Raw genomic sequence first — 11,489 nt, 5'->3', positions numbered from 1 at the left:
AATGTAGTCATTATTCATCCTGAAATGTAGTGTATGCAAGCACATAAAAACGAGTGCTTATTTTTGTCATGTGCATGTATTTTACCTTTTACCATGATCTCAGACTAACAGTACCCAGGGCAATCCATCATGAAATTATAAAAATAACATTCATGTGCCTTGGATGAAGAGTCGAAAAACCCAGTCAGCAGAGCTCTGAAAACGCGCAAGTATTCGTGGTATTCATGCCTATTGTTCAGGGTCATTGTGAGGACACACTCACATACACATCATTGGTTCTTGTGTCAAGGTTCAATTTTGAACAGAGGGTTCAAATTTGACCAAAATCTGGAACTTACCCTTAAAATTAATCATGGATTTAACGAAATTAATTCATGCTCTCATCTTCAATTCAATTCATTTATTTTCATTCTTCTTTTTCCAACAAAACATAACACAAGATAAATTTTCAAATTACCTCCAACTAAATTGTACACTATCCATCTATAACTCATATCAATGACATTGTTATCTGATGTATAGTGTCAGAACTATTAAGGATCAAAAGTGTAAAATGTTTTTTGTACCTCCTAGTATATTCCATATTTAATCAATTGTAGATTTTTGAACGTCATTATTGTATCTTAATGTCATGTCTACTTTTCGCGGAAACTGCAGAAATAGAATCAAACCGAAGACAGCATTCGCTCTCCCTTTCTCTCTCTCTCTCTCTCTCTCTCTTATATATATTCCTCACTCTCTTGCTCGTTCTCTTTCGTTTCCGGATCAGATACCACTTAATACCAAAATTCATTTTAAAACGGTTAAAGACCAGGTATAGTGTGGGATTCATAGATGATCCAGTTCCTTCGCTGCCTACCGGGCTACATATTTAAGAGAGCCACGATTAGCACAGCGAATACGTGCATCGATGCGTGCGCTCATAGGTAACGGTCGACTCCACTCGAGATGTACTGAGACTGCGTGTGTGTACCTACACATATACCTCCTTGCACAGAGACAAATGATAGGTCCTAAGGCTGTACACAATTCGTTACAGGAATTATCGAATATTTCCGAGCCGGGCCGGTCTTCCCACTCCATTTGAATCCAAAGGGTCCAACACCCACGAGTTATACGGCCCACGTGCTCGACAGCGAAAATGTCCAAGAGTAAGACAGCTCATTTAGCCAAACAGCCCACAAGCTCAAAACTAGGCAAAAAAAGGCCTATACGAGACCGACGCTGGGCACAATACGCCCGGCGACTCGTGGGCCTTGTTTGTATAATGTCGGACTCATGGGCCTTAATTGCCTCATGTCGAGTTTGTGGGTTGTAAGACTCGTGTGGGTGTTGGGTTTGTCACGTGCACCCCTTTAAATGGCAGCACGCTGGCCACGTGAGGGAAACAGCTACGCCCCTGGACCCTGTATTTCTGGATGCACATGAGGGCCACTGTCAGGGGAACAGTCATTACGCACATGCCGCCAACGAGTTGAAGGGCTCCATCGAATGAACCAGTGACATCATACAGCTTGCCTGCAATGACAGTGAATAAATTGGTAAGTTCTAGATTGTGATTTTAGCTTGAAAAGGACAAGGTGAATTCGATAGTATACAAATAGTGAATGGTCACGAGTGCAATGGTACGAGATTTCGCACGAGGTGAAAGATATAGGTGCTCTATTCAACGAGGCGAAGCCGAGTTGAATAGTGCGCCTCATCTTTCACCGAGCGCGAAATCTCGTTCCATTGTACGAGTAAAGATCATACACTATTTGTTTTATACAACGTCCAAGTAGATCTTTTTGGTTGGAGGATTGTTGGGTAGGTCTGAGTAGGCCTAGAAGTCTATATATGCATGAAAAATATAGCCATACTTACATGCGGATCCACTTCGATTCTCTTTCTGGCTTGTGCAATCAGCGTAGATACAGGTCACAGCTAGCGCTCACCACTACGTAGGCCTACATACGCGCATGCATGTACCGCACACGTACACTCCGCTAGCTGCATGCGATCCTCAATATGCAACACACAGTACTTGTTCGAACCGTGGAATAGAACGAAAAAATCGAACCAAGTTGCACGCAAAAATAGAACCAAAATTGCACGGCGCGTTGAATGGAGTACTTATTGAATATCACGTCACCAACAATCCTCCAATCATATTACAAGGATCTACTTGAACGTTGTAGAAAGGCGCACCATTCAACGAGGCAAAGCCGAGTTGAATAGTACGCCTCATCTGTCACCGAGTGCAAAATCTGGTTCCATTGCACGAGTAAAGACCATACACTATTTGTTTTATACAACACCTCGAACGTCAACAGATTTGGTACTCACAGATTCTTGAATTTAGCACAGAAATGGCAACCATTTTCCGTGAAAGACGAATGAGTAGCCTCATAGTCGCAGTCACCGTGTACCGTATTTACGTATGCGAAACAAAGTTGTTTACTAAAATGAGTGACAAAAGTACACGCTTGTAAGCGCACTTGTAATTATTGGCTGCGCGCGGCACATGTTTGCTTATTGTGACATCAGAGGGCGTGCAATGGAACATTTTGCTCAAACAAAATTGCAGTGCTGACAGACAGAGCGTGCAATGGAACTTTTCACTAAATGTCATGTGATGGGCAATCGACCAATCGGATAGCTACATTCTGAAATAGGTGATGTATAATAAAATGACATCGATGAAAGCAAGCATGCAGAAGGAGGTAGTCCGTCTAGAGTCAACGTCTCCATCATTCACTTTTGAATCACACACCCTCGAAAAGAAAAATGTACATTAACATCTTACGTGAGTGTATAATTTTTACCCCCTTTTTCTTCCTTCGAGGAACTTCTTACATGAAAAATAAAAATGTCACGTTAAGTTTTGTACTCGTTCATAAGATATGTGTTCTTTTATTTTTCCCCATTTTAATTTCCCCAAGGTGTCATACCTATGATGTACCCAGAAATCACAGTTCCAAGTCCTGTGATGAATAATTTGGCCGAAATGATTCCTTCGATATTTCTCTCGGCGACGAAGGATTCAAGAACTGCCCAGGATGTGGGGTAACCGGCAAACATGCCGCCGCCGGCGAAGAAGGAGCAGATGAGAAGATGCGTTGGGGATGACGACCTTGCAGGGTAAAGGAGTAGCCCTCCACCAAAAGAGACCATGTTGGTGATGAACAGGGGCGCTCCCCAATGGTCTCTGAAACGCAGGATTACGGTCATAGTCCCGTGAAAGATCATTCCGCCAATTGACCCCACCATGGGCAGGTACGAAGCGAACGATTCCTCGAAGCCCCTGGACAGTGCGAAGGAGATGACGAAAAGAGTCCAGCTGACCATAGCAATCTGCAAGACTACTTTACATGGTAAAAAGAGGAGCGTGAACGCCCACTCCTCCAACAGCGCCCTCACCCAAAAAATCGACCATACATATTCCAGGATCCGTTCTTGTGTCGATCGAGGCCTTGTGGACTTTCGGCTTCCATAGGTATTGTGACATTGGTCTATTGAGTTTGTTGTCGAGTCTTTGTCTGCTCGCTCCAACAAATATGCAGAAGACTCCGACAGACGTGCTTGGTCATCTTCACCCGGAAGGAGTTCTTCTCTATCCGAACGAGGCAAGCTCTTTGTTTCCGCTAGGTCCACAGGGGGGCGCAGCGTCCCACCTATTGGCACACAGTGTAGATACAAGCCTGCCAAACAAAGTACGGCTCCCTCGAGTCCGTATCCTTCCATCAGTGATGACGTCAAGACGGGGAAAAGCGCGCCTCCAATGAAGCTTCCTGTGAGAGAGATGGAATTTGCATATGCGAATTTGTTACCGAAGTATTGGTGCAAGACGACGTAGGATATTTGGTTGAAAGTGGAGCTGAATAAACCTGTTTAGAAAAAAAAATCACCAAATATCCAGAAAGAAAATGATTTCTAACATGTGACATGAACACAGACAAATACGAACACGTTTCCAGGTCAAGCAATCACTTAGAGAAACATGCATTTTTTTTTTAAATTGCGCTGTAGAGATGCATAATAGATTAGGCAGGAGATATCATTTCCTCACACGTCACTTCCATTATTAGCCTGTACATCTACAGAAATGTGTGAGATACATGATGCACTCTCAATAACCGCATTTGACATAACGATTCCCGAAAGCAATTCAAACGTCAGTAGTACGATGAAACGATCACATATTTACGCAAATTGGAGATCAACGTGGCGAACTTCGGCCGTGTCTTACCTGTAAGAAACATCATAACAGCAAACCAAAATGGCGACGTTACATAACCTGATACGGCAATTGCTCCACTCGCACCCAAGCCGCCCACTATGCAAAGAGTTCGGGGGTCCACCAGAGTAGATAGATAGCTCACGAGGGGACCTGGATTGTGAAGGGAAACAAATGTAGACCACTCCTAGCATGCATTCAAACAAATATGCAGAAGACTCCGACAGACGTGCTTGGTCATCTTCACCCGGAAGGAGTTCTTCTCTATCCGAACGAGGCAAGCTCTTTGTTTCCGCTAGGTCCACAGGGGGGCGCAGCGTCCCACCTATTGGCACACAGTGTAGATACAAGCCTGCCAAACAAAGTACGGCTCCCTCGAGTCCGTATCCTTCCATCAGTGATGACGTCAAGACGGGGAAAAGCGCGCCTCCAATGAAGCTTCCCGTGAGAGAGATGGAATTTGCATATGCGAATTTGTTACCGAAGTGTTGGTGCAAGACGACGTAGGATATTTGGTTGAAAGTGGAGCTGAATAAACCTGTTTAGAAAAAAAAATCACCAAATATCCTGAAAGAAAATGATTTCTAACATGTGACATGAACACAGACAAATACGAACACGTTTCCAGGTCAAGCAATCACTTAGAGAAACATGCATTTTTTTTTTAAATTGCGCTGTAGAGATGCATAATAGATTAGGCAGGAGATATCATTTCCTCACACGTCACTTCCATTATTAGCCTGTACATCTACAGAAATGTGTGAGATACATGATGCACTCTCAATAACCGCATTTGACATAACGATTCCCGAAAGCAATTCAAACGTCAGTAGTACGATGAAACGATCACATATTTACGCAAATTGGAGATCAACGTGGCGAACTTCGGCCGTGTCTTACCTGTAAGAAACATCATAACAGCAAACCAAAATGGCGACGTTACATAACCTGATACGGCAATTGCTCCACTCGCACCCAAGCCGCCCACTATGCAAAGAGTTCGGGGGTCCACCAGAGTAGATAGATAGCTCACGAGGGGACCTGGATTGTGAAGGGAAACAAATGTAGACCACTCCTAGCATGCATTCAAATCCCATGTAATTTTTCTGTTATTAAAGCGGAGTCACATTGTCCGGAAATTAGCAAAGATGTACACACGACAAAAGAAATGTTCAAATTCGGCTCTGATCGTGTAGACATCGTGTCATGCAACCAGGAGGGTATCTTGGGCCACTTTATTTATCTATTAATTCATCTATGTCTAATCTTTTATCAAGGTAGTCCGATCACAAACTAGAAATTCACTCTGAGAACGCAGACCCCCTTCAAGCAGCTTATTTCCACAATTGATCTTGTTCCCTAAATGAGATCAATAATTTCCATCCATACGTATACATGCTAAAAATCGCTCAATTTTTACGTCAACTTCCAGCTACACGGCGCGACTTGCCCAATCCGAAACTAGAGCACACACTCTAGTCATAATGGAAGTCTGCCGGGTTCGACAAGGGCGTCAGTGACGCCGGAGGTGTGAGCGGAGCCCAAAGACGGACGCGCAGACGCTGCCACATATTGGGCACGTTACAGCCGAAGTAGGGTCAGGGACCCTCACGTTGTCGACTTGTCACTTCTTTTCCAGGCTCTTTTCCTCGAACAGTCCGACGCCCTTTTGGACCTACAGCTGGACGCCAGGCGCTGCTGGCGGAGGCAAGTGATTCCCAACCACGGGCTGAAATGCCCCAGGCCTCAAGGGAAGTTTTCAGACTGTCCTTGCATCACTTCAGTGGCCTTCCAAGGTTTCTTGCTCTAGAAGCAACTCAGAGAAGAAATTCGTCTTTGCTAGACGCGCGCCGTCCATTCGGACTACATGTCCGACCGACCGGAGCTGGACCTTTATGAGGGCTTCGATCGCGGACATTTAGGCTCTGCGGATGGCCTCAATCTTGGAGACTCTGTCCTCCCAGGATATTCGTGAGTCGTTGCAACCATCGGAGGTGAACTAGTCAAGTACGCGACTTTGCCTCCTATACAGTGTCCACGTCTCACAGCTGCAGAGCAAAGAGGTGATGACAACTGCCTTGTACACTACCGGCTTGGTGGAAAGTCTGATGCCTCGTTCACCCCACATACGTGTCCATAGCCAAGTTACGACACTCCTTCTTTTGCAAGCCTCTTGGAAACTTATTTGCCCATCCTGCAATTTGAAGATAGACAGCTTCCCAGGTATGTAAAGCTCTCCACGTTGTTCAGTGTAGTGCCCTCAATTTCAATCTGAGGCTCTGGCGGTGTCAGGCCAGGTGCAGGCAGAAGTATCACTTTTGTTTTTCGCGGGCTAATGATCAGTCCGATACATTTTGGTGCTCGAAGAAATGAGTGGCAATTTTTCGCATCTCTGGTTCATTCAATGCTGCAAACGCACAATCGTCTGCAAGCAGGAAGTCTCCGAATAGAGACTCCAGGACTTTGGTTTTTGCCTTCAGACGTCTAAGGTTAAAGAATCGGCCATCACAGCTGTGGCGAATAGTGACAACAGCATCAGACTTGGACAGGACACAGAAGAGCATGGTAGCAAACCTGAGGCTGAAGAGTGTGGAAGCCATGACCCAGCCTTGCTGCACACCAATGGAGATCCAGAATGGGGCAGAGACATTTCCGTTTTCCCCCAGTTCGGGCCATCATACCATCATGAAATGACTGGACGATCCTGACGAGCTTTATTTGATGGGCAGCCTAGCTTAAACAAGATAGCCCACAAAAAGTCTTCATCAGGTCCGCAAAGAGGATGTAGTAGTTCTGATTTAGGTTTTGGCACTTCTCTTGTAGCGCCGTACTGCGAAGACTATTTTCTATAAATTGTCTCGCTGTTGTTCCTAAATCCACACTGGCTCTCAGAGACCACGTCGTCAAGCAAGTGGTGTGTGATGCGGTTCAGAAAAATACAAGGGTCATGATCTTTCCTGCGATGGTCAACAATAAGATGCCTCTGTAGTTAGCCGGTAATTGTCACATGAAGCTATGGTTCCATTGTTCTTGTACAGATGCACGATGTTGGCATCCTTTAAGTCCCGCGGCACTGACTTAATTCGTCCCAGAACTGCTGTATCAGGTCAGTCAGCTTGATGGCAATAGCTCCCCTCCCTCGGGGGCCGGGGGCCGGGGGGGGGGGGGGTATTCGGTGAGGATCAAGTGCTTTCGTCACTTGTAGTTGCTTGATAGTTTTCTGGGCTTCTGCCAGTGTTGGGGGCCATCAAGCGACGCCAGGACTGGGCGCTGTCGCATGTCCTGGATGGCCTGCTGGTCGACCTGGAAATGTTTGTTCAGCAGCTGACTGAAGTGTTCACTACAGCGCTGTATGATGTCGATCGCACTTCTCAGTATAAAGCAGGGTTCCGGCGGCGGAGCGCACAGGTGCCACTGCATTCGGCGCGGAGCCATACACGTCTTTTCAGGCCAGCAAATAATTTCTTGGAGTTGTGCTCGTCTGCATATTGTTGTAGTCCTGGGGTCATTTTTTTTTTCCTCCGCTTGTCTTTTCAGCTGTCGCATCTCAGTCTGCACCCTTCTTCTTATGTTTTTGTGGCGGTTGTGCTTGGATTGGAAGTCTTTGTCGTTCAGCCAAGCTGAGAAGGCTTCTTTCTTCTCTTGGAGGAGAGTGGTAATCTAGTTTGTTGTTTTCAAACCAGTCTTGGTGTTTCCCTTTTGTGTGGCCAATAGGGAAGTTGGTCCAAGTCTTCTCAAAGTTTCCCTCTGCTGGTCGATGTTTATGCTGGTTTGCAAGGCTGGCGATGAGGGCTTCTTTTGTGCTTGATTCATCGAGTTTCTGGACGTCCAGTTTCTTCTTAGCATCAGCTTTCTAGCGTCTTTGTCTGCTGACGATGGAAAAGGAAAGTCTGCACCTCAACAGTAGATCTGTCCAACATTCAACTTCCGTAATTGCATTCTTGATGCGAACATCCAGGATATCACGACGCCTGGTGATCACATAGTCAATCAGGTACCAGCGCTTTGATCTTGGCTGTCGCTTATCCATCTAGGGAGGGACTTCAGGTTCTTCCTCACCAAACGAAAGCGTATCAAGCTCCAGCCTCGGTGATCTCCCTTGTGTCTGCAAGGCGTGTCTCGCTGAGGGCAGCAACATCAATTCTGTATAACTGCAGGTCTCGACCTACAATTGCTGTTCGACATTCTGGTCTGTCGCAATATTGGTTGTCCATGGGGCCTCAGGTTCCAGCACACATAAAGTGCTTTCCCACCGGGAGGATTTTGACTTCTCCTTTCGTATTTCTTTCATGTTTCGACCGCTTGGTAGATGACCAGTCAGCTGCCATGAGGCAGGATGAGATTAGGCAAGCTTTCTTCAGGTCACCTTTTCCAGACCCTTCTTCTTAAAGGGTTACAAGTGCTATCCCAGAAGAGGTATGCTCCGTCGTCAGAGCGGCTGCCGAACTATGCTCTTGCTGTAGAACGACCATTCTGCAATGACCGCCTGAGTGCACGTCCATGGCTAGCAGTTCCCAGCGCCATCTTGCACCTGCCACCGTCACCACTCGCCCATCTTCTGAGGACTTTGAAGAAGAAGAAGAAGAAGAAGAAGAAGTGGAGGATGGAGTCAAGGAATCGTGGGCGAGAGAACTGCGGCGGCCTCGGTTTACCCAGGCCCTAGACCCCCTCTCGGTCCAGCGATCTAGCCAGGAGGGACGCAGGACGACTCATCCTAGCCACGACTAGTTTAGTTCTGGACTCTATTTATCAATTTTCTTTTCCCGCCGACAATACGTGTTAAGCCGAGAACTACTGCCGCGAGAAAACCCCCTCGGGGCAGCAGTTCTCGGGATCGCGCCATCACTCGGCTTAACGCGTATAGTGGGCGAAAAAAAAATCGATAAAAAGGGTCCAGAACTAGACTAAGCCACTACTGGACTGCAGCCGCTGCCGGAGCGATGATGAACTTCCTCACCAAACCGCCTAAGGGGCTCCTCTCCAGATTTGGAAAAGGTTTACTTCCTAGCCTTTGGTTAACCAAACCAGAAGGACCTGCCCGCTGAAGTGCGCGTAAGGAAACCTAAAAAAAAAAGGAAAAAAATGCACTTTGAACTGGCAAGCCCATCGACCCGGTGCCTACCAAAATATCGAGAATCCTTCATAAGATCCATAAAACTCCTGAATCACTACAAAAATTTCAATCATCTGCTCCTTGTCTAAATCCTTCGTCCATATCCGTTCACAACTTTTGAGTTATTTTGCGTCCAGACAAACAATCCAACCAACAAACAAACTAACGCCGATGAAAACATAGCCTCCACCCTTGGCGGAGGTAATAAGTTTTGGTCTTCCATGGGGCCCTGAATGACATTGATAAATACAATTAACTATGTATATCATGCAGAATGGTGATAAAAAAGGACAAATGTCAATCAAATCGCCATTATGTGCATAAATTATTGAATATCAAAGAATAGCTCTGGTTGGATTTTAATTGTAAATTACAATTTTGATTAAACCGTCTTTTAAATGAATAGATCGAAAAAACGAGATCAATAGGTAGTTGAATAAAAAAAACTGGAACCAGCGCACGAAAGACGGCTTGGAATCTTGCTAACGGCCCGGTCCCACGCGTGTGATAACTTGAAGCGGAGACCTCCTCGCCTAGATTATGGAATTCAATAAGCAGTGAAATTAAAAATAAAAAAATCTCCATCTTTGTATTCTTTTAAGCGCAAGTTGAAATTCTTTCTGTTAAACCCTCTCTGATGCCATTATTTTCCATCCATCAATCAATCAAGCAATCACTGAATTCATTATTTTAAGCATTGAAATAGCCATCATAATCTTTGCACAGATGTGTGCAGCAACCAGCTGTCTGAATAGCACCTCATCAACTCCCTCTTCCGTTTCATTGTTCGGCGTGTAGGCATTCTCTTTTTTCCTTCTTTCCTTCCATTCTTTCCATCTATTCCGTAAAGTCGTGTCATGTTGTTGTTGTGTTTCTCCTGTTTTGTTCCGTCATGTCTTTAATTACATTTGTGCTAAGTATTTGCAAATAAGTATACCAGAAGATTTTTCTTTGAGTAGTTCATAAAATAAGCTTGCTTTTTAGTGGACCTCTAATTTTTTTTTTTCAACTGAAGCATAACTTTGTATTTTTTGCCAGTATGCATGGCGATATCTTTATCTGTATCATTTATCCTATACATATTCATCTGTGTATAATAATAAAAGATACAATATCATTATACATACATGTATGTTTATAATATGAATATTTAAAGATAATAGGTATTCGTGAAAATTATATTCTGATTATCCCTATTTTATACACTAAATATACGGCCGGCGGAACGGGGGGGGGGGGCAGGGGGGCTCGCCCCCCCCCCCCCCCCACACACACACTTTTTGTGCACCATACAAAGGATTACATAAGGTGTCATCACTTTAGGCCCCTCCCCCACTTTTTTTTAACCCCGAAGTACGTAAGTGGCACTAAAACGAAATAGATAGACATCTTAAAGTTTGAGCGCGGTAAGGTAATGTTTTTCTGCTAAAGACCCTTCTCTTTTTTTTTTCTTCTTTGCTTGTCAGCTGGAGAAACCCGGAATAGGAAGGGGAGTAATGAGCTGAGGACCTTTTTTTCGCTTCTGTGTTAGCTCATGAAACCCGGAAGTGCCCCCCTACTTTTGAAAACGCTCCGCCGGCCCTGTAAATACTGAGGGAAGTTGTACCATAATCTACTAGTTTTACATTTTTTTTTGGCAGACCTAGTGTACTTACAGCCCATGAAGAAGGCGGTTAACTCCATGGAGAATATGAATCCCAAAGTGCCATAGTTTGTGTCCAGTTTATGAACGAGGTAAGGAACCAGCACGCCAAAGGCCTTGAATAGACCATGAGTGACACAATCCATGGAAAATTTGGCCACCAGCACCACGTATCTCCATCTGTCCGTAGATTCTGTCTCCGCCATTATTCTTTGTCCTTTATAGCGTCCATACCACGTGGTGATGATATACGTCGCTGTATAGGAAATACACCCATCTACCCGTCCACTGCATAGATCCTCGAGCCATACGTAGGATTATGCGAAAGCTTCTCGGACGTACTCCCACTCTCAAAGAATTCTTGGTAGGTCCGCTTGATTTTTGTGATCCGCGGTGTCTATTTCAACATATCTGAATCTCTTCCGACCCTTTTGTGTGGATCACTTCTCTTCAGAATGGTTTACATCTGGAAGAGAACACAACAAAAATGCCCGCTACTCTTATAACAAAGATATAAA

The 11,489-nt window shown here is 45.0% G+C and overlaps 1 protein-coding gene across 1 annotated transcript; it reads right to left on the bottom strand.

Moving 5' to 3' along the window:
- Positions 1-1,294: 1,294 nt before the first annotated feature.
- On the bottom strand, positions 1,295-11,177 carry LOC139719630 (monocarboxylate transporter 3-like). Its single transcript, XM_071631039.1, has 4 exons — positions 10,985-11,177; positions 5,117-5,257; positions 2,931-3,866; positions 1,295-1,518 (listed from the first exon to the last, which is right to left on the bottom strand). Exons 1-4 carry the CDS (start codon positions 11,175-11,177, stop codon positions 1,295-1,297), a joined length of 1,494 nt encoding a protein of 497 aa, XP_071487140.1.
- Between the last annotated feature and the right edge of the window lie 312 nt (positions 11,178-11,489).

The sequence above is a fragment of the Diadema antillarum genome, unplaced genomic scaffold, assembly GCF_040938485.1.
Source record: "Diadema antillarum isolate AM-2024a unplaced genomic scaffold, OU_Dant_1.0 scf00000009, whole genome shotgun sequence".
In the NCBI taxonomy this organism is placed as follows: Eukaryota; Metazoa; Echinodermata; class Echinoidea; order Diadematoida; family Diadematidae; genus Diadema; species Diadema antillarum.
The sequence above is the reverse complement of the archived record's forward strand: the minus strand, read 5'-3'. Positions and strand labels throughout refer to the sequence as shown.